We start from the raw sequence: 24,096 nt of genomic DNA, 5'->3' as shown, positions 1-24,096 counted from the left end.
ATTTCCAGAATCTTTAAATGTTTGTTGTAAAAATAATTTTCACAAGTTAAAATGTGGTTTTGCTGGGGAGAGGGTCCACCGAACTCCTTACTTTGTTATTTTGCAAGTTCTGCCCCATTTTTAAGACTTTAATGTCAGGTTTTGATCTTCTTTATATAGAGGCAAGGAAGTTTTCAATACCAAGTATGATTTCCTCAAGGTATTGTGTTTATACTAACAAAATAAATGATACTTTGTTGTAATAATCTAATCAGAAAACTTGTAACTAATCTGGAAGGCAGCGTTATTTTCTTTATATAGACAGGATTTTAACTTTCAGCTCATTTTTCACATAGCCTTTCAATGTGAAGATCCAGGCTGACTGTTCCTAGCTCTGTCAATATTCTCTTTAGAATACAGAGCATTATAGACAGGTTCCACCAGTACACCCATTGCACTTGAAAATTTCTGAAATGTTTTGCCACTCTATACTAGCTTTTTTTTCCTTTCACAGCCTGCTGTGCATAAAGTGCTGTTATCTTCCAATTAAAAACAGGAAAATCAGACAGAATATGGCATTGTGACTGAAATAATTCATTCATCTAACATTTATTAAATGCCTACTCCATGGCTGATAACTTGTACATGTTCTTTTTATTACCTATAAATGTATTCTAAGCTAGAGCCATTACTGCTACGGTTATAGTCTTTTAAGATATTAATTTAAACTTGACTGACTCTTTGAACCTCTTTATACAAAATAGCCATTCCTTTGGAGAGAAAACTTACTGTAGAAAATTGTAAAGTTTAGTCTCATGAAATGAATCTTTTGAAAGAAAGCCAGAGTATCAGTGAAGCAAAGCAATTAAATTAGGCTCTGGCAACAGAGGAGAGAAGGAATGACTATCTGTATGTGAAGATGAGGCAGTGGTCGTTGTAACTTAGGGCAGAACTGATATTCAGGAGGCCTTGGGTGTTTCTGTAATGTCTTTTCTACTGCTAACTATGATTCTGGACAAAATAATTGTATTATTCTCTGCTTTGGTTTTTTCCTGACTTTACCTGAAAAATAGTTATTTCTCTCTCCTGCACATTGGGTTGTGAAGGAACAAAATACTGTAAATTGCCAAAGAATTTTGTAAAATTTGAAGTGAGATCATAGGTACAGTGTTATGTAGCACAACACACACATATTCTATTTTCCATTTGCTTTTCTAACAGAGAAAAGATAGAACGCATAAGCCAAATTTTTATCTTAACTATTAGCTTCAATGTCATCTTTCCAAAATTTCCTAGTTATTTTTAGAAGAAAAACTAAATTTAGGTCACCCTTGCTTTCTCTCTCTCTCACAGTGAAATGGCCAGATGATGTGAGCAATAATAGAAGGAAGAAACAGGAGTGTGAATAGATGACTGTACAACTGATCTTAAATTTTAAATCATTTTCTTCTTTATCTGGTTAAACTATGTAAAGTAAATAGCGGGGCTTTGTTGGGAAAATAGAATAGTTTGGTCAGGACCCTCACCTTGGGTCCAGTTGGGTGTGGTTTTAGCACATCCTTTGTAAGCAAATTTTGTGTGTGTGTGTGTGTGTGTGTGTGTGTGTGTGTGTGTGTGTGTGTGGAGTTAGTGCACATGCGGGCCAATGTATCTTTTTAGTTTTGTTGCTATTCTTGTGTTCTTCAGAGAGAGGAAGAGAGAGAGAATGTGTTTTAGTGAAGCAGGTGGGTGGGCTATATGTTTTCCAACCTATGGCTCCAAGGACCTTTTGGCCAGTTAACTAGCTCATAGACCTGTGTGTAAGGGGTCTGGTGACCCAGCCTGGCAAGTGAACGGTCTGGGGACCCAGCCTGGCATGTGAAGGGTTTGCGACCCAGTCTGTGAATGGGCTTGAGGGGTCTGGTGGGCTCCAGACCCAGCCTTAGCTCAACAATCAGCCCAGTTGGTACAGGATTACCAGCAGGTAAAAGAGCCTGACAACTGGCATAGTCATGGAGCTAGACAATTGGCATCACAAACAGGATTAAGAGTGCTACAATTGGCGCTGTGAGCAGGATTCCAGACATTTGCCTTAGCCATAGCCCCTGGCACAGCAATTGGCGATGTCGGCAAGATTCCAACAGTAGCCACACAGTCCTAAACCTGAAACTTTTGATCCTAGGGTGTTCTGTTTTTCATATCTTAGCAGCCAGTCAACTTTAAAACATGAAGGAAAAGAAACAGAAAGTAATTATAAAGCATAATTATAAATCATTCGTTGGTGTTCCAAACACGAATAAAAAATAGCAAGCCCCTCCACTGAGCTTAGGCACTGCCTGCGGCACTGTCTCAGTCATTTGTGACAGCAATCCTGAGAGAGGGGCCTTCAAGTTTTCATTTTGTGGAGAGGAGACTGGGGCCTAGGCAAGGTAATGGAGACTTATCCCAGGCTACACAGCTTTTAGAAACAGGATGGACATTTTATATAATGAAATTGTGAACAAATATTTTCCAAATTACCTAGTAGTACATATTCCTTGGAAAAAAAAATTAAAATACAGGGAATTAAATTTTTTAACAAATTACCAATAACTTTATATGTTTGTATGTATGTATGTGATTACACACACAGAGAGAGAGAGAGAATCTGAAAGATACACAGTAAATTGATAGCATTGGTAAACCCTAGAGAAATAAGGTGAGAAGATACCAGGAATAGAAGGAATGGTCAAAAACACCTTTAGCTTTATCTTGAATGTTATGATTTCTTTGGCCAGGAGAATGTTTTCATGTATTATTTGTACAAATTTAAATCAATAATTTTAAAACCTTTATGAATGAAGGCAGGAACCCAAATTCAGCATTAAGTTTAATCTTCTTTGACTGCCTGTTTGTCCTCTTTCGAGTGACTTCTTCATCACAATAACTGCCCAAAATGTTTAAATCTTTTCAAAGACAATGTGTACATGAGTTAATTGGTATAGTCAAAATTATAAAATTGTAGATAACAAAGTATAAGGGTGTACATGGTGGTTAAGTGCACAGATCCTAGAGCCAGATAGCCTAGGTATGAATCTTCACTTCCCCATTGTATAGCCTCTCTGTGCCTCAGTGTCCTCATTTATAAATTTAGGGCATTAATAGTACCTATCTTAAATAGGTTGTTGTAAAGCCTAAATGAGTTAATATCTGTATAGTACCTACAGTAGCATTTGGCACATAAGAGCTATATAAGAGTTAACTATTATTATCATCCTAACACTTAGAAAAAACTATAGCGGATTGTTGTATATACATCCATACTTTTTTTAAGTGTGTGTGGACATATACTCATATATACACATACATTCATGTGGGTAAATATAGATGTATTTTTACTAAAATTGGATTATACTATTTGTGTGTCATTAAATGAAATAATGACTGTTTAAAACAAAAAATCAGATGCATTTGATCTTAACTAGTTGTGATGGCATGGATCCTTTTGACAAATAACGAGAATATATGATAAAACAAATTTCTTAGGGCTATTCTGAAAGGGCTATACTGAAGTGCTCATAGATACTGATGTAGCTTACTAAAATGGTTGAATGGGCATCGATATACCCTACCTAAGATGATGATCATTTGCCTGATTTGTTAAGCAGTGATACTCAATATTTTAAAATGTTTATCTTCAGAGCCAATATGCACAATAGAATGCTGTTTTTAAAGAGTTGCTATGTGAAAGACACTTGGAATACAGTTCTTTGTAAAGAGGTAAAATGATCTGTAAAAAGAATATTGATTGTTAATAAAATTATTTCTTCCTCTGCCTCTTTCTGGCTTTTCAGGAGATGTTTCACAAAGCAGAAGAATGCTTTTCCAAAGCAACAGATAGTGAAGTGGATGACATGGACACATCAGACACCCAGTGGGGCTGGTTTTACTTGGCAGAATGTGGGAAATGGCACATGTTTCAGGTATCTCCTTTCCTTGAACTTAGCAGAAGGGGTTTAGATTCCACTTAGCATCACCTTGTTAATGCACGAAATGACTATGAATGCAGAACTTGAAAGAAATCAAACATTAAGGAAATCAAATAACTTCATTAAAGGAAAAGGTAGAAATTCTTCTAGTTCTTTTCCTTTTCTTTTCCCCAGGTTTCCACAAACGTTTATTTAGAAGAAGCAGTGTGTGTTTACTGTGTGTACAGAGGGCGAATGTGACTGAGAGTTGCGTGGTATCAGTACATCTGAGCAACTGCAAGTTTGAGTGGACAAAGAGAAAGGGAAGAACAAGTCCATACTAAGCACCTTCTGTACGTTAGGTATTATGTTAGGTGTTGTACATATATCATATCCTTTATCCTCACAGCAACTCAGAAGCAGATGTGAACACTGTCTTACAGTCAAAGAAAGTGAAATTCGGAAGAGATAACATAATTTGTCCAGGGTCACACAGCTAGTTCAGTTGAGGTTTGAATTCATACTCAAAAAACTGCAGTCTTTTTTTTTTAACCTTATCTAAATGTTTAAAGATTTAATTTGAGCCATTTAGAAAATATAATTATTGAAATAGTTTGTAAAAATTATAATAATTGAGAAAAAGGGACTATAACTAGTTTTTGATGGGAACTACGACCATTTGTTTCTTTGCTGGAAATTTTTCCTTAAACTATTTTCAATATGCTGGCTTAGTTGTGATCCTTCCTGTGTGTTGGGAACTAGAATAGGTGATTAGGAAGTTTCCCTCATCCCTATATTCTCTGTCTCTGTGACCACAGTACCACCTCTGTGGCCAAGTCAATAATGTGAACAGCTGATAAATGAAACTTTCTGGTTTGTCTTAAAGCCGGACACCAACATTCAGTGTTCAGTTAGCAGTGAAGATATCGAAAAAAGCTTCAAAACAAACCCTTGTGGCTCCATTTCTTTTACTACTTCCAAATTCAGCTACAAGATAGACTTTGCAGGTATGTTTTTTTCCCTAATAGTTGTGTGTTTTTAGTATATTGATATAGTAAAATCTACAACTCTGAAGATCAGGATTAGTTGACATATTTGCCAACAGTGAAGTAAATCCTTTTTGTTACACATAAAAATACCTTTATAAAAACTCAAGATTTAAAATCTTCTTGAGCAACATTGCCTGTTATAAAGGCAAGTTTATATGCTTATATGTATTAATATATGTGGAGATTATCATGTATTTTGAGTTCATGTAATGCTTGTCTTCTAAAGAACACAAAACACTTTATAGCTATTATTTTATTCATCGCCCCATCAGTCTTTTGAAATAGGTAGAAACTTTTTTATTTTAAGGATCAAACTGAGGCATGAAGTGAGAAAGTCAGTAGCTCGTGACAGTTTCAAGACCACCGTTTAGCTGCATGACCTTGCTCTTGGTGTATTTGCCAGAAAACTGTTTCTCTAATGGACATTGCCTTCTGCCATCTTCTGATTTAATGGTCTCTCTCACAGATTAGCCAGCTAATCCCACTTTGGATTTCATCCATGATATGCGGGTATGCATTTAGATACCCCCTGAAAAACCTGTTGGATTCAGGCCCTTAAGTTTCAAGCTGCTAACATGAGCTGTTTATTGGTTAGAGGCAAACAAGACCTGAATGGGGAGGCTTTCTTAATAAAAGTGCATTTTGTTTGCTACACAACTTACTTCTCTAGCTGTTCATTCCCAGTTTCTGTGAGTAGTGTCTTTATGACACTGTTAGTAGTGTGTTGTGGTTGGTTAGGGTGGTGAAAACTTAGGAAATTTCCTTGAATGAGTGAAGACCCAGAAATGGTGAAGGGGATTTGATACAACCAAATATCTAATGATTATCGCCCCACCAATTTTTCAGTTTTTCTTGCCTTTTTTTTATTATTATCAAGAGTTAAAAAGTTAAAACAGTTAGATTCTTACTCCTGACTAACTATGACTTTTTTTTTTAATATTAGGCAAATAGGCTGCCTTTATGGAGGTCCTGATATTTGTTTTTCTGCTGCAGTCTAGGCAGAGGTGTCTGGTAGACATTTTTAGTCATGTGTACATGTGTTATTTTTGAAGCAGTACTGAAACAGAATGATACACATAGACATCAGCCTTCATGTAGAGGATGAAGTTTGGTAAAGCATTTGGTAGATAGTACAGCAAGCCATGTGTTTTTAAAAGAATATTATCTAGCAAACTGTATTTTTTGGAAGCTTCCTGTCAGATAATGCCGTTTATTAGAAAATATTTTTATCAAAAATAGGAGTCACATATACTAATAACTCAAGTTCCCCAACCCTTTATATAATGATATTGTTTCAAAGGTTAGGTATTAGTGTTTCACATGTACTATTTGCAGTTATTAGCTCCAACCATTCTGCCAATAGCCAACTCAAGGTCTCTCTATAAAAATGGTGAAAAGTAAACTCAAAATGAGATGGTTTAAGAAGATGACACTGCAGATTTTGCACCATGTGCTAAAATGATCTTGCTTTTTCCCTGAACAGTGTAATGCCAGTGTGTGCAGAGTCTGGGAGAATACAGTAAAGGCAGAACACACTGTATATTAGCATTTGCCTGGGTGGGCGAACCCCTTTATTTTAGAATGGAATGATGTCAATTAGACAAGATAAACTGGCTAGAATCTTCCATTAAGATTTACTACTTAACTTTGTGGGAATGAAGAAATGTATCTGGTAAATATTGCCATTGCTGAGGCATAGATGAAAGAAGAAAATGATACCTTTAGTTAATTAGTGTTTGATCACTAAATCTTTTATGTAAGTATTATTGGGTCTAGCCAGGTTTTCTATTTTTTTGGTTTAGGTATACAATTTAAAGAGAAGGCAAGAAATGTACAAATTTTTGAAATTCTGTGGGTTGTGCAAGTTTTATAATGGTAATGTAAATTTATCTTTTATCACTTCTCTTTTATCATTTTTACAATTTTGGGGGAAATCAAAGTACATTTTCCACTTAATAAACCAGCCAGAAGATTTAATACTATAATTTCTTTCTCTTTCTAGTACTCTTAACTTTCCTAAGTTTAGAGCTCTTATATTTTAGTGTCAGTTTTACCTAAATGAAATATAGAAAAGAATAGAACCTGCATCCTGAGCAGTGTATGAAATTAGCATCTTTATGTGTGAGCTTAGATCAAACAGTGAACCTGTGCTCCCCTGAATAGCACCTTTATGACATGACAAATAGATGTGTGGTAAAGTATCCTTAATATGCTATGCTGGTCAGCCACTCCCAAAGCTCCATCATACTGATCATGTAGTGTGGCTAGTAATCTTCATGACACTTTATATCACGCTACGTTTCTCTGACGTATCTAATACCTTTGTCTTTGTATACAGAAATGAAGCAAATGAATCTCATCACTGGAAAACAGCGCTTAATAAAAAGAGCCCCCTTTTCTATCAGTGCTTTCAGGTACTGTAAAGAGAATGGGGTAGAAAGGGTGGGGTTTTCCTCTCCCTTCTCTTTCCTACTATTTTACAGAAATATAAATAGACCAAAAATGTTTGGGTAGGTCATTTAATGATCATAATATTGATCTTTTAAATATTTAATCTCTTTTTTGATGACAAAATAGCAATATTATTATTGCTATTTCCTTTTCTTTTATTATTTTCCTTTCTCCTTGTATATTATGTTTCTGCAGTTCTTTAGAAGAGTTTGCATGGTAGTTGCAAAATGCCTATGGTCTCAGTTATAAATCCTTAAAATAACCCGCTGAGGTAGGTTTGAATTGTTAACTTGGAAATGCAGGGGCACTTCAAAAAGTTTGTGGGAAAATAGAATTAAAAGATAATACAAATCTTTTCATGAACTCTTTGAAGACCCCGGATATACTCAGAGAGCCATGCAGTTATTTGAGCCATAAATCCTAGAAAATTGCCCACTTTGTCTCTATCTCCATTGGTCCCAACTGGTCGACTACTGAAAGTAACTTCAAACGTAGCAACTAAATAAGAGCTTAAGGAAGATGGTGGCACAATGGGACTATATACTACAGCTGCCTGCTCCCTGGATCCAGGCTGCAATTTTCCTTCTTGCTCTCTCTGCATATAGTCTGAAAAAAGAGGTATAAATGCCAAGAGAGAATAAGTATCTGTTATTCATGCGAATGGAACTGAAGGGAAAAATCTTAGAGCATGTCTCCTGTTTTCTGTAATGATTCCTCAAGCAAGTATTTAAATTCCTTCTGTTCAAAGAATTTTTAAAAAAACTAAAAAAAAAAAAAATGGTGGCATGTGAATTGTAGGTAATGTTCATTTACCCCCACGGAGATATTTTGAAAGGATTAAGTCAAGAAAGAAACAATGTAAGTTTCTATCAGTTTATTTCTCAAGACTTTTGACCTATATTTTAGCATCATGATTTAAAAGTTATTCAAGTATTTATAAATGGGTGCTCTAGTAATTCTGTGAAATATAGAGAATACTGTTTCCTTACCAGCTACATCTCCACATTCTTCAGAACAAGGGATATAAAAAAGGAATTGCTTATCTTCAAAGCGTGTGCAATCTGGGGGGAAAATGAGACATAGTAATGGAAAATGTGATTGCCGTGGTATGTTGTTATATCTGGTATGCTTTTGTGGGGGAAGAAGTACATGAGGGGGTCAAGCACTTTGTCCTGTCACAAATTATACAAACCCTAGAGCAAAGACAGGAGAGGGAGAGAATTAACGCAATGGAGGACAATAAGCAAGATAATAAAAGGAAAGGAATAGTTAGGTAGGATGCAGTAGAGTGATGAAGATCAGTAGGAGCTGATAGAAATGTTTATTTGTTTATTGTGAGAATATATTGAGTATTTGTTACATGCAAAGCACATAATACATGCTTCTTGTAGGGAAGGAGTTAATTAGGGATATGGGCTACACAAAAATAACAAAAAAATGTTTTTCCATAGCTAAAAAGTACTTTTGGCAAAGTGAGAAAAAATTAGGAAAATATTTTTACTCATTATTACAGTTGAAGGGCTAATCTCTGTATTACATAAGGTACTTCTAGGACTCTCTAAGTAAAGGACCAATGTGGATGAAGAATTTGAACAGTTCATACAACTTCATTCATAAATAAGAGGAATACAAATTAAATCATACTATTTCTTTACGATGAGATTGACAGAATTCAGAAGTTTGACAACACACCTTTTTGGAGAGGTTGTTGGCATTGCCTTCATTTCTGGTGAGAATGTCAATAAGTACAGCCTTTGAGGACAGCATTTGGGTGGTTTCTGTCAAAATTATGAATAAATGTATCCTTTGATCCAGAAATTCTATTTCAAAGATGTTATTCTACAAATAGACTAATGTACATGTAAAATGACAAATACACAGACATGTTCTTTGCAGCATTCTTAATATAGTAGCAAAAAGTTGAAGACAAGCTAAATATCATCAATAGGGGACTGGTTAAATAAATTATAGTATATTCATACAATAGAATTCTATGCCTCTTTAAAATAGAAGGCACTCATTCATTCAGCAAGTATTTATTGAGTGTCTACCATGTCCCAGGTTCTGTTTAGGCTCTGGGAATGAGGATACTCTATGTACTCATATGGAAAGATCTCTGAGAATATATTAAGTTTAAAAAAAAAAGAACACGTGCAAAAAATGTATGCTTTAATGCTACCATTTGTGTGGAGGGATAAGCTTGGCTGGTATTAACCTAAAGAAGTTCTGAAAGAATACCCCAAATTAAAATGGATTTGAAAAGAGTAAGTTAAAGATAGGTTTGAAATTTTTGGAAATTCCAAAATTTCCAAAAAACAAGACAGAATTAAACAACTGTTTTTGAAATTTTGATGTTGTAGGGATGGATATTTTCCATCAAAGTTCACAATTCAGCACCTAAAAATTAGCACACAGTGGACATTCAAAAAATATTTTTAAATAAACCAAGAGCTACACTTAATTGCACTTGTCACAATACTCTGAATGTGAAAAGTCAGCTGTGGAGAAAAGGCTAAATCACTGACACTAATTATAATTAGCTTCTAATATTTTGTTTTGTCTTTTGCTGTTTAAAGTTATATCTGTGAAAACGAGGCTATCCCTATGCCACCACATTGGGAGAATGTGAATACTGACATACCCTATCAGGTAAGAGCAGAACTGACTAACTCTACTGTGGAAGAAATTGGAAAGAACCCTAATAAAACTATTCAAACTTCTTTTTCCAGCTTATTCCTCTGCACAATCAAACACATGAATATAATGAAGTTGCTGGTCTCTTTGGGAAAACAATGGATCGCAACCGAATTAAAAGAATTCAGAGAATTCAAAACCTAGACTTATGGGAGTTCTTTTGTAGGTGAGACATTTCTAATCTGAATCTTCTCCTTACCTAAGCACAGATGCTTAATTGTATTAATGTTCAGTGGTATAGAAGTGCTATGTTTTTCTCTCTTGCCATATTTTGCCCTGTCTCTCAGCGCTCTTCTTTAGCACCCTCAAGGAGTGGCAGAGAGAGGCTCTGAAAGTACATGCCAGGCTTTACTTGCAGTATTGTGATGCGAGAAGCCCTCTCCCCTTTCAAGGTTTAGAACTGTGCTTCTTGTCTGAAGTCAGAGTTACAAGAGAATCTCTGGAGCTATTTAGCTTTGTTGATAGGACTTCATTGGCTCAGCCTTTTATGTTGTAATCTCTGGAAACATTGAATTTTTTTTTAACAATCACACTATCTTGCCTGTAGCCATTTCCTTTTTTTATTTTAAAGAACACTTTAAAACATACCTTCAGATTTCCTGCTTAACCCAAAGTTTATGCTGTAGATTTAAAATTTCAATTCATTACTAGATTTAGGTTGGAAATGACCCATTGGATTGCTCAGTATGCACTTACCCTAAAAATAAAGCCCATTACAGAAAACCTTAAGGTATTGTCCAGATTAACCTGTTGTGCTGTATCATTTTTATACCAACCTATACTTAAAATAAGTGATTTTTTATTTTTAATTAATATTTGTGGAAGAGTTGATTTCTAATATTTTTTAATATGTTTTTAATTTTTTAATTCAGAAAAATTTCAAAAACACACACAAGCAGAGGGTCTAATAGAATGAACCCCATGCTGGTTCATTTATCAAGATTCACTACATGTAATCTATCTCTTTTTTTGTTGTTGTTGTTGTTGCTAAAATATTTTAAAGCAAACTCCAGACCATAACTTATTTCATTTCTATATACTCATACTTGAGAACTAGGCTGACTTTTGTTTGGTAATGGTACATGGAATATTTTCACAGTTCTGACTAGTTAGTATATGGCCTGAATAAGGGACTTTTAGCTTTTGTTCTTTATAGTCTTGAGTCTTTGGACCAAACCAACTTTTATTTCTGACAATAACTGAGATTAACTGAGTTTAGAAGGTTTTATTTAGTGTTTGTTTAGATGATTGTCTCATAGAGGAAGATAGAAGCCTCTACCTTCTTTGATTTTATTCTCTCAGTGAATAAAGTATGTTTTTCTAAAATGGTCTGGTGAAAACTTAATTTGTTATTCTTTTTTTTTTTTTTTTTGTCTTTTTGTCTTTTTCCGTGTCCGGCAACGGATCGCAACCCTCAGTGTTGCCCCCGTACCGGACCGGGGACCAGCAACGGGATCGCAACCCTCGGCGTTGCTCCCGCGCCTCGCTCAGCCAGTGAGCGGGAACCGGTCTGTATGTGGGATCCGAACCCTCGGGTGGGAGCGCTGCCGCGCTTCCCAAGCGGCGCACTTATCCAGTGCGCCACCGGGCCGGCCCCTTAATTTGTTATTCTTAATCAGGCCTCTGAAGTGGAGTTCATATTGGTTTCCCTCGTAATTTGAGTCCTCAATTAAATCCTAGTGGGAAAGCTATACCAGTGAATCTCCAAAACATTTAATACTAAGGATTTCACTGAAAACAGTTTTACTCTGGTAAAAACTGCATTGATTTCATACATCAGCCTTTAGAAATTTATGGCAGTAAATGAACCTGCCACCTGCCATAACAGTACAAAATACTGAGTCTCATTGTAAGGGCTGCCTATCATTTTGACATCTTCCTGAAGAATGCAAATAACTTAGTCGATCTCATTGTCACATAACCTATGACTCACCATATAGGTAGTCAGGCCCTCATGAGTCTATGGGCATCAGTTTCACACTGCCCAGGCCTTTCTTGCTTCCCTTCCTTCATCAAGTAAACATATTTTAGCACATACTTTGTAACAGGTACTATTCTAGGCACTTGGGATATAATGGTGTGCAGGACCGTGGCATAGACAAGGAGCCAAGCCATTGCAACACAGAAATGTAAGGGTGAGCACATGACATCACAGAGCACAAAGTGAGGGTATCAGTCCACTCTCGTCAACAAAAGTAGGGTGTGTGTTGTGGAGTGGAGAGTACTTTTTTTTAAAATTGGAATGTTTACTACCTTTTCTATTGGCAGCAGTGAAAATCACTAGAAATTGTACTTTTTTCTTTTCAAATCATCTGCATTAATACTGTATTTTTTTCAAATAATTGGTATAGGAGATAAAACTCAGTTTTAAAATCCTCAAAACACTTAGGTATCAAAGATAGGAATACTAACTTCTTTTCCATTAGTGATGAGAATAAACAGGAGATCTAGTTTAATCAAGATCTCACATTTATAAATTGTAAGTATTTAACTGATCAAAAGATTAATAAGCATAATTAAAGGTAGGAAATATCATTTGTGCATTTTCTAAAGATCATTATAATAGTTATATATCCAGGAAAACCAACAATTCTCAGATCCAATATGAAATAATGGGATTTGGGCAAACACTCTCAGTATCACTTTTATTTAATATGCACTACATGTACCTGATACAGGTAGGGAAGTGTATGAATGTGTGCATTAAAGACAAGTCAGACTGGTACTGTGGCCAAACGTGCACTGAGCCAATTAGGATGTTAAAGTTCTTTATACTTAATGGTTTCCATGAAAATAAATGCAGAAGCAGAAATGTGTACACGTCCCAGAGCATCCTCTTCATTTGTTTGCCTGAGCTTTCTTTGCATTCCGTTTTTCTTTTGCCTTTTCTACCAGTAATATTAACTGGTGGTGTTCTGCTAAAGTCTTTAACATTCCATAATGAAAGGCATATAATTATGTTTCCTTCTGATATTTTCAATCTTGTATCTTTTTAATTTCTGTACTTTAATAAGCATCCAAGTTTTGGCAACTTCTGACTGAATAGCATTTAACATATTATTGCCTTGATCTGTATCTGCGGGTTCCTTCTCTGCAAGTTGTTTTTGTGACTCTGCTATCTCGTGTTCATATATCATTTTTCTGTGAGACACAATGGCCATTAAGTTAAATGGAATTTTGCCTCCACTGTAATTTGTATGCTTTTTTTCTATGACTGGCCTCACTGCGCTGATCCAGTCATCTTGATTGCATGCACCTAAATCAATCGGTCCTCCTCTTCATTCATCTAATTCATAGAGTCTTCCATCAACAGGAATATAACTGACAGCAAATTTGATGTCTATGCATCAAATTCACACATTTGCTGCCTGGCGAAACTGTTGTGTACTTGTCAAATCACATCTAAATTGCTCAGTGCCAAGCCCTTCATTGCTGCTTCAAAACTTTGTGAAAATTCTTTAAAAACTCTGATCATGTCTCTCCTAAATGGACACCTTGATGAGTACAGTTTAATAACACACTTACTATAGTTTGAGTAGCACAAGCATTATTAATTACCTGCTTGGCAAAAAATACCATGTCAAGTCTGGAGTCATGAATCACAGAGCCTTCTAGTTCTTCTCCTGGCTGCCACTTGAAAAGAAAAATTACCCATGAACTGGCATTAATTTTTCTAAATTCTCAGGCTCTAAACTCCATATATCTTCTACTTGGGCTCCTTGGCACTCAAATCCTTAAGCTCAGTGAAGACCCAGGGTCACTTTTCGTGGGGTGCCACTCCTTGGCACTGCCTATCATGCCCTGGCCACACCACCCACTCCACCTCTTGCTCTTGGCAGCCCTGCACCAGCTGTCGCCAGCCACTGGAGAGGGGAGTGTTAAGGAGCACTTTCTAAAGCAGGTGTCACTTAACCTGGCCACAGGGTAGGGCAAAGGCATCCCAGGCATCAGGAACAGCATGAGCCAAAGTATGGATACAAGAGGGAATAAAGAAAATTAGAGAATTTGAAATATAATAGAAATTAGGATGTACAGTAGGAAAGGAGACTGGAAAGGTAGTCATGAGGCAGAGCATGCAGGAGTTTGTAGCTGAACCACTGGGGTGGTTGTGTGATTTTCTTCACTAGCCTTAGTTGAGTTGAATGGATCCAGAGTGGAAGTCAGTCAGAGAGTTAGCAGGGGCCAGACCATGCAGGCCCTTATAAACTAAACTAAGGGGTTTGGGAATTTTTCTGGTACAGTAGAAAGCCATTTAGGACTTTAAGCAAGAGAGTGATGGATCTGGTTTTCATTTTAGAAAACTAATTCATCAGGCCATACTGTGGAGAAGGGTTTAAAGCAGTGATTCTTAACTTGGAGTGATTTTGCCCATCAGGGGATATCTGGTAATGACTGAAGACATTTTTGATTGTCATGTGATGGGGTAGGATGGTGCTACTGGCATCTACTGCATAGAGGCCAGGGATGTCAAACATCCTACAATGCATAAGACAGCCTCCCCACAACAAAGAATTATGCAGCCCAAAATATCAATAGTGGTGAAGTTGAGAAACCTTGATTTAAAGGGATCACATGTGAAGCAGAGAGACCAGTTTAGGAAATTGTCTCAGTAATTAAACTGAGACACATTGGGTGCCCTGAACCGAAGTGGTGTCTGCTGTTTTGGAGCAAAGAGGACAGTTTTGAGATATTAAAGATGTAGAATGATAGGGCTTGGTGCTTGATTTAACGTGTGCAGTGGGGTGGGTAAAGGAGACAGCAAGGACAACTCTCAAGTTTCTAGCTTGTTTTAATTGACTAAAGGAATATGGGTAGGAACAGGTCTTGGTCTTTAGGGATGATGGGAAGGGAGTAGTGGTTGATAGATAGCAGCTGATACATGGATCAGACGCTAAGGAGAGTGATATAGACTAGAGACAAAGATTTTGGAGTTGTTAGAATATGTGGGGTAATGACCAGGGACCAAACTCTGAAAGGGATGAACAAAGGAAGAAAAAAACCCAACCATAGAAAGTGGAAGAAAATCAGTGGAATGTGGTGTGGGGTCACAGAAGCTAGAGGAGGAAAGTGATTTATGCAAGCAGGTGTCCTCCACAGGATCACATCCTTTGGATTTTGCAATAAGAAGGTCATTGGTAACCTTGATGAAAGCAATGTTGGTAGACACTATATATATTGTGTACACAGCAAATGTCGACTTCTTTTTCAGTAAGGCGGTGAAGAGGATGAGAAGTGTGAGAAGATAGGTAATGGGGAGTTGGGGAGAGTGTTGTTGTTTTGTTATGTTAGGTTTTTTTAATTTAATGATGAGAGAGACATGAGCACTGTAATTGGAAAGAACCTATAGAGAAGGAGAATTTAAAAGACAGGAGGAAGAGGGGAAGGGTAATTGGTGGATTAAGGCTCTAAAGAGGTGTGATGGGGTGGAATTCAGAGAACATGTGTCAGGAAGGAGATAGACAAGGGAGGTCCAGTTATGTTTATAGATCAGCAGAGGTAGGGTATGAAGAGAGGTGTCAGGTGAGGGATTTCCTTCCTAATACATTCAGTTTCCTTGGTGAAATAAGAAGTCAAGTCATCTGCAGAGAATGCAGTGTTAGAGAGGTGTGAATAAGAGGGAAGGAAAAAGGGAAAGGGAGGACTTGGAATGGCCACTGTGGGAAATGGGGGAGAAAGAGCTAAGTCGGGAACCATAGGATTTCCATCTGCCTCGAGGGTTTAGCTGAAGTTGGTGTATGTGTATTTGTAGCAGAAACCATGGGATGTTGTTTGATGTACTTCAGCAATACAAACATAAGAGCAGATGGGGAGATGGTTGTATTGATCCAGGGTTGAGAAGGATAAGACAGCAAGGAAGTAAGCAGTGAAAGGTGCTTCTCTTCAAGAATGTGGATTTAGATCAGAGATTCTCAAACAGGGCTGCATGTCCAGATCACTACGGAGCTCTTTAATAAGTAGCGGTATCTGTCACCTATCCCAGATCTACTGAATCAGAACCCAGATGTTTTATTTTTTATTTTTATTTTTAAAAAGTTCTACAAGTGATTCTGTTGTTATCAGGATGGAGCACCACTGGTTTAAACCTAGGCAAACATGTCAATCCAGAACATGAAGATATTCCTGCTCCACTGCAGAGCACGCAGCATACACAATTTAGCTCTCTTGGCACTCCAGGTCCTAAGAGAATGCAAAATTTGAGACTTCTTTGAGAAGCTGGTGCCCTAGCACTTTCAGTAAGTTCAGAAATGCATGTGGGTTTGGGCAAAGATGGGCAGGGTTGTGAAAAATGTAGTGTAGTCCTATGACTTTACTTGCAGTTTTAGCTGAAGTTCATTCAGGAGGCCCTGGAACTCAACTTTAGCCTTTCTGGAACACACCAAAGTCATAGCCTCTGAGTGTCCACATATCATGGGTACCTTAGTAGTGTGCACTAGAGTAAACCATACTGTGGAGGGTATGAAGTTTTAACCACCCTGCCTGGCTCTGCTTTCAGCTGGTATATATGCTCTATCCAATCCAGTAATAAAGCAGTTTTTTCAGTGCCTGCCAGTGCCTCTACTTCAGGCTCTTTAACCCACAATTTGTTTATAATATCTAAGAGAGACTCGAGTGAATTTTCTAACCAAAGTTCATTCTAATCTGTACCTGAAAAGTAGTGATAAGTGAATATCCTAATTTTTAGAGTGGATTCTTGTCATTATAGACCATGAAGTTTGACATTAGAAGGATATGTATTAAACAAATGCTTACTTCGAAAAAACCAATGTAGATTCACTAATGCCAAACTAACTATAGGATAACCATAGGAGAGAATGGGTAAACCCTTTAGACAATCTAACTTGATTTCTATAAAGTAGCTGAGAAAGTTTCTTATGATGGAGAATTGTATGCCAGGTCTTATGCAAAGAATTACTTAAATGGTATCCATGCTTTCTTCTTGAGTCCTTCAACATTTTTATCAAGAACGTGGGTGAAAATGCAGAAGTCTTGCTTATCGCACTTGTGAAAGATTCAGAACTAGAAGGGGTAGCTTATTTGTTACGTGAGTGAATCAGGAGTCAGAAAGACCTCAGAAGATTGAAACTGGGTCAAAACAAATATTATCTTTTATTTTTTAAAAAAATCTGTTTTTCTTAGTTACAAAAGGAACAAATGTTCATTTAAGAAATGATAGTACATAAAGTTCTGAAAAAGAGAGTCAGTATAATTCGTTCTTACTGAAAACATGCTTTTTGTGATGTAAATATTTGCTTAATATACATACTTCTAATGTCGTGCTTAATGGTCTGAAAAGACTATAGCCAGTAGATCAAAGCATATATGTTTAAATTTTGATACACTTTGCCAAATGACTCTTGAGAAAGATGGTTTTCCTTTTTTTTTCTATCATCATTTAAATGTAAGTATCCATTCCCCCACATATTCACTAAGCTGCATGTTGTTTATAAAACCTGTCTGAGACATAGATATTTTACTTTATTATTTAATGTTTACTTTTAAAATTACTGTATCAAGTGAAGCTTAACAGAAATAAATCTACTACAACATTAGGTTTATAAATCAGTTGTGCAAAAACAGCAAGAAAAGATAAGTATGGTTGTAAAAGTCCTGGGAGTTTTAATTGTACATCTCTGTAAGCAGTTTGATGGCACTGCTACAAAGACGAATTCAGTGGTGCTAGCAGAGTCGCACTGTCTGATATCTGGACACTGTTTCTGTTTCTTACCAACATTGATAAACTGGATGGTATCCAGCAGGTTCTTGTTAATAAAGACTGTCTGGGATGGAGAAAAGCCTGGAAGCTATCCTATGTGAGGAATAGTTGAGGGGAAGGTGTATGTTTAACCTAGAGAAGAAAGCCTCAGTAGGTGTTCATGGTTATTTTGGGATATTTTCAGAGTTGTTTTATATGAGTGATTTGAATTGTTCTGTGTTCGGAAGAGAATGAGACCAGTCAGTGGAAGTAATGGGAAGGCAGATTTTGGTTCACTGCTGGGATGAATGTGCTTTCTAACAACTACAGCTGATCACAGATAGGTCATGCTGTCCTGCAAAGCACGAGCACTTGACACTGAAATGGACTGAAGCAGGCCTTGAATAGCTAGCTATCAGACACGTAAGTGGGAGGTTCTTTTTAATTTTTCAAACATCTTTTTAATGAAATATTTCCAAAATAAACATGTACCAAATAGTTTACAGACACCCGTGTACCTGCCAGTCAAATTTAACATGTAACGATTGTCTCATTTTCTTCATCTTCACATTTTAAAAGATACAAACATTACAGATACAGGTGCAGTGTTTGCCCCATCTCCATCCTCCTGTCCTCCTTTCCTCCTGAGGTTGGTGCAATGCCTTTTTGTTCATATTTTTATATTTTTACTACCTATAGTAGTAAATACAGTGCATGGTATTATTTTGAGCTGCATATCTTTTTGTAACATTCTTTTTACATTCAACATTATTTTTCAAGATTTACCATGTTAATGCACGTAGATCTAGGTCATTGCTTTTAACTTTTTTGTATAAATATGTAATTATGTATTTATTTCTCTGTGAAAGAATTTTAGGCTGTTTTTAGTTTTTGGTTTTTTTCTGTTATAATCCTTTTATGTCTTAAAAGAGATTTGTCCATAGGGAAGAGAGTTAAACTGGATGGTTTCATGTGCCTTCCAGCCATAAGGTTCAAAATTCAGTACAATTCAACCAACATTTTCTAGTCTCAGGATAAAAAAAGTAAGATGTGTTTCCTGCTCAAGGAACTCAGTGTCTAAAGACTCTAAAGTTTGTATTATTTATTTGTTTATAGTCCCATTTTTAGGTATCTGTAAAGCTTGTATCTAAACCATGCCTTTAGGTTTAGGCAATCAATTACCTTTACTATGATGGCACATAGTCTGGGATAACTACAATTTTTGATATAACTTTTAACCTTAAGTCTCAATGTTAACTAATAATTTTTGATGGGAAGATTTATGTGTCCAAGAGCATTTGAAATTATTTCTTTTCCAGAGCTGCTTTGTCCACTTATGATTTATCTTGAAGTATTTTCTGTTTCACCCTTTCTTTCTATTGAACTTTGCTCCTTAAAAAGCTAATAAATGCTACTTATAGTATATTTCTATGTGTGCTTTTGTTATGTCTACATGTATTGTGTTTTTAGGAAAAAGGCTCAGCTAAAGAAAAAAAGAGGTGTTCCTCAGATTAATGAACAAATGCTGTTTCATGGCACCAGCAGTGAATTTGTGGAAGCAATTTGCATTCATAACTTCGATTGGAGAATAAATGGTATACATGGTGCTCTCTTTGGAAAAGGTAATTATCAGAACTCCATGTCCAATTTGAGTCCTAGGAGAGAGTTTCCTCTTTGTAGAGATAACTGATTTTTTATAATTCAGGGGTTTGGTAATCACTAAGGTAAAAGTTACCGTACTAGGTTCCAGGCACACAGCCACAGAATAGTCACTTTTTACATGTATAAGTTGGAAGAATCTTAATAGTCTTACACCTTTACCAGCTTAAATAGATCTACAAGTCCCAATCGAGATAAGGCATCATGTCCACATTAGCCAATTTCTGCATTATATTTGATTTCCATGTGTAAGTTCTTTCTGTATATAAGCTGACACACTAAACTGCTTTATGGCAAATATATAAAGAATGATAAAACAAATTAATTATATTGTGCACTGGTATAGGTACTAGTGTTTTTGTTTTGTTTTGTTTTTTAGAAAATGATAGGTAAGAATATTAATGAGCAATAAGGAATAATGGGGGAATACCTTACCTTATTTCTAATGTTGTGAAAGGCCAAGTTCTCCAATCTGTGTCCACTACTGAAGCAAATTAAGGAGAGATGTGAGGGAAAAGGTAAGGGATGGACATTTATTTTTCTGGTCCTTATTTTGTACCTTACCTCCAGCAAGAGAACTGACTACCACTTAAGATGAGGATATGCTACATTTTGAAAAAGTAAATTAATGTTTAAAAGAACTACTGAACTACTACCATTTATTTAACGGTAAGAGGATCAGAAAAGTGTTAACAAAATTCCAGTCAATATTGGGTGAATATGAGACTTTGCAATTCATTTCCAAAATTTTTTAGAGTAAGTTTTCCCTTGATGTCAATTTCTCATGACTACCATTTCAGAAGAGTTGGCTGCTTCATTGAGTTTTCATATTTAGTCAGTGAACCATGAAACTTTTCCTTTGGAGTACTCAGATATGAATAGCATCACACTGTCAGAGAAATCTTTTCCTGTATATGGGGTGCTATAATTTCCAGAAATATTATTGAATTGTTACTCTATCATAGAAATATGGTTTCTTGGGGTTTGAAATAATCTTTGTAGACTGGTAGTTTTCATTGTGCTCTCCAGTGCTTCACTGGATGTTGGACAAGGGGAGTGAGGTGAGAAAGTGGTAGAGGAAACAGAAATGGGAGGGAGGACCAAGCAAGCAGTAAGAACTCAGGTCTTGCCACACTTTTAATACTGGACAGTTTTTATCTGTTTTATTTATTGGGTTTCTTTGTAAGATTTCTTTTGAAAATAGAAGTCTGGGAGTGACATTTTGGTGGGGGTGGTGGGGGGTGTGGTGAGGACTGGTCTATACTAGCAAATCTATCCCTATGGTCGTCTGCACCACAGCTGTCCATAACAGATGGATTTCCATTCTTTTCTAAAGGTCTGCAGATGAGGAAGTCCCATATCTGTTTTTGTTACACCGTTCCACGTGTCTATTTTCCTGACAATTAGGATGTTTTTGACTAGCAAATCTATCCCTATGGTCGTCTGCACCACAGCTGTCCATAACAGATGGATTTCCATTCTTTTCTAAAGGTCTGCAGATGAGGAAGTCCCATATCTGTTTTTGTTACACCGTTCCACGTGTCTATTTTCCTGACAATTAGGATGTTTTTGCTTGTGTTCAATATATTCTTAGGAGTAATCTTGGTTTTTTTTTTTTTTTTTTTTTTTTTTGGTCCTTTTTGTTTAAGGAACCTATTTTGCTAGAGATGCTGCTTACTCCAGTCGCTTCTGCAAAGATGACATAAAGCACGGAAACACATTCCAAATTCACGGTGTCAGCTTGCAACAGCGGCATCTACTTAGAACATATAAATCTATGTTTCTTGCTCGAGTGCTAATTGGAGATTACATAAACGGAGACTCCAAATACATGCGACCTCCTTCCAAAGACGGGAGCTATGTAAATTTATATGACAGCTGTGTGGATGATACCTGGAATCCAAAGATCTTTGTGGTTTTTGATGCCAACCAAATCTATCCTGAGTACTTGATACACTTTCATTGATTTCACTTCCAGATCTCAGTGATCAAGGAAATTCTATTCTTTTTTGCAGGAATATTTGCTCTCCTGTCATCCAGCCACTAAATGTTAATTATCTGATACTTTTTGAAACCAATACGAAAAAAAAGTGGCCTCCATATAAAAATACATTCTGACTTTAAGGTTGGTTTTTTGTTGTTTTGTTTTTGTCTGTTACTCATAGTCTTTGTTAAAAATAGATACCATTGCCATTTTAACATATAGGGATGAAAGATATTCAAAATTGAATCAGCTGAATCTCAACAAGGTCATTCAGAGTCTTTAAAGTTTACATGCGTGTTATCAGGATAAATGATTTTAGTTCAAATAGACTTATTTATATATATGTTCAAAAAATAAAAATATTGACATAAATTTGTCCCTTTAGAGGAATCAATCCTTTGTAAATTGAATTCTGGTATTATGAGTTCCATCAATCAACACGTTGCTTTGTTGATCTTCTGAAGGGGAGATTTAAAACCCTGGAAAAGTCTGAGTACCTTGAGAGAAACCAGAAACAAGAAAATTATTTGCAGTGCTGGCAAACAAGCCAGAAGGAGAAAATAGAGCGCCCCACTTCCCGTTGCCTTAGCATAGCAGGCTGCAGCTTCAGACTCACTCCCGTCACTGTCTTCACCTCCTGCATCTGAACTGACAGTGCTGCAGACTGAAATCGGCCTACAGTTCATCCGCCAGGGCTCTTGAATTCTTGCACCAAGACTTGCTATGTAAGATGTTTATTGCATCTCCAAAGTGAGACTTTTCTTTATTATTCAAAACATTTATTACTTTTTGTTTTAGAGTCGCTACAATGGTCACTTCTAAGATGTTTATATCTGCTCCCCTACGACACATACACATTCAACAATGATTTCTAAACTTCATATTTCTAAGTTGTGTTTTGAATCCATTTTGTATTTTGAGTCCATTTTGAATCATTGCAGAAAGCACAGGATGCTTGGGATGAGTCTGGTTTATCCTTTTGAGTAGCAATTGACAGTCTACTGACTCTCTTGAAAAGTTAGATACAATTCATACTCAGGTTTCATGGAAGTTTGTTTACCTAGTTCCATCTGTTTCTCTATGCTATTGTAAGGAAGAATAAGTAATATTGGAACAGATTCCTGCCCTTCAAGGTATTCTAGCAAAGGCAAGACAACAATTTGATAGGGATGTTCTATAGAAGTTCAAGTATCAGATGGGGAATTGCCCATATAATTGTTCAGAGTCTTTATTGGCTGAGAATTAGTGAACACAATTTAACTTTTCAAAAAAAAATTCTGGTTAAGTGTCCATGCCTATATTCACTTCAGTCATTTCAATTGGGAAGGCATGAAGAAATAGTAAAAGTAGAGTATAGAATAGGATTAGGGATGGCATTTCTTTTTTTTTTTTTTTTCTTTTTTGTGACTGGAAAGGGGATCGCAACCCTTGGCTTGGTGTAGCCCGCACTGCGCTCAGCCAGTGAGCGCACTGGAGGGATGGCATTTCTTAAAGTGCCATATATCCCCAGTTTTTGTTACAGCCCTGAATACATATAATTGTGCAGTGGAAAGTAGGTGGTACACAGGAACTTGCATGTACAAAACTTTGAAACAAAGTGGCAACAAAGATTCTTGACTGAGATGTGCAGATTAACTGCCAGTTTAGATGAAGTGTGGGAATATTTAGAAAGAATATATTTTAAAAACTTAGAGATCATCATGGAGATAACTGGAGGCAAAGTCACTAGGCTGTCTTGCAAGAGGTAGCATGCCGTGGCTCTAGACTCAGTCACAAAAAACACTGTTAGAGACATTAGAAATTCAGATTTTGAAAATCATTTTTTTCTATTTATTTGTTATTTACATTTAAAGAATGTTGACATAGTTCCCCCTTCAACATGGCTCTCTTTTTAACAATTTAACATGCCCACCTCCTCTGTCAGCACTTGAATAACTGTTGTAACATTAGGGAGGTATTTTTCTTTTAGGTATGTGCAGAGCTTATCTCAAAGTGACCAAGAGCCCATAGTAAAACGCTTGCAAGGCAGGCCATGCAGGCCTGGCGCTCACCTCGCTGGCTTGTTCGGAGTGAGCTCAGCGCCGTGCGTCCTCCGTTGCCATCTTGGGAAAGTGCGCGTTCCACTCTCGTCTGTGAACGTGCTGCCGACCGCTTGCAAGGAAGAACTGACGTTGATACGTACGCGGGTATCTCGGGGTGTAAACTCATGGCAAATAGAGTCAAAAGATAATACGAATCTTTCCATCAACTTTTTGAAGTACGCTCTATTTTAAAATATAGTGTAGAGTTAATGGATATGAAAATGTTATTTCCTTGTTTTGGTCAGTAGATTGAGTTGAGAATTATATGATTAGTTGTATATAATAAAATATGACACAGCCATTTGCCAGTTTTCCCTTTTGTCACCACGGTAATGTGGAAGGAAGGAGTAGAGAGAAGACATTGCAAATTAATGATAAATGGTTTTAAACTCAACCTTGAATAAATTCCAGCTGATAGTGACTTTTCTTTTGCACTTTAATGATATCAGCCTCAGGGTTTTTTTAAAAAGTGTTTATAAAAACAGTTTTATAAATCTTTCAGTTATGAACAGGAAGGTTTTGTAGAAGTGCATCATTTCATTTCTAGAATGTTGATGGTGATGATAAAGAATTTGGTGCC

At 36.5% G+C, this 24,096-nt stretch overlaps 1 protein-coding gene across 4 annotated transcripts in view; it reads left to right on the top strand.

Moving 5' to 3' along the window:
• PARP11 (poly (ADP-ribose) polymerase family, member 11) overlaps positions 1-21,807 on the top strand; it is a 62,373-nt gene extending 40,566 nt beyond the window's left edge. For 3 of the 4 annotated variants that reach the window (XM_008572013.1, XM_008572015.1, XM_008572014.1), the window contains exons 2-8: positions 3,792-3,920; positions 4,792-4,912; positions 7,293-7,368; positions 9,982-10,054; positions 10,135-10,265; positions 19,263-19,414; positions 21,101-21,807. In XM_008572013.1, the coding sequence (XP_008570235.1) occupies positions 3,792-3,920; positions 4,792-4,912; positions 7,293-7,368; positions 9,982-10,054; positions 10,135-10,265; positions 19,263-19,414; positions 21,101-21,417 (999 nt within the window). In that variant the 3' untranslated portion in view covers positions 21,418-21,807. The remainder of the gene's footprint in view (positions 1-3,791; positions 3,921-4,791; positions 4,913-7,292; positions 7,369-9,981; positions 10,055-10,134; positions 10,266-19,262; positions 19,415-21,100) is intronic. The other variant, XM_008572016.1, reaches the window with a different exon arrangement.
• The last annotated feature ends 2,289 nt before the right edge of the window (positions 21,808-24,096 follow it).

Source organism: Galeopterus variegatus, unplaced genomic scaffold (genome assembly GCF_000696425.1).
Source record: "Galeopterus variegatus unplaced genomic scaffold, G_variegatus-3.0.2 Scaffold745, whole genome shotgun sequence".
NCBI classification, from domain to species: Eukaryota; Metazoa; Chordata; class Mammalia; order Dermoptera; family Cynocephalidae; genus Galeopterus; species Galeopterus variegatus.
This window is presented reverse-complemented; position numbering and strand designations above follow the sequence as displayed.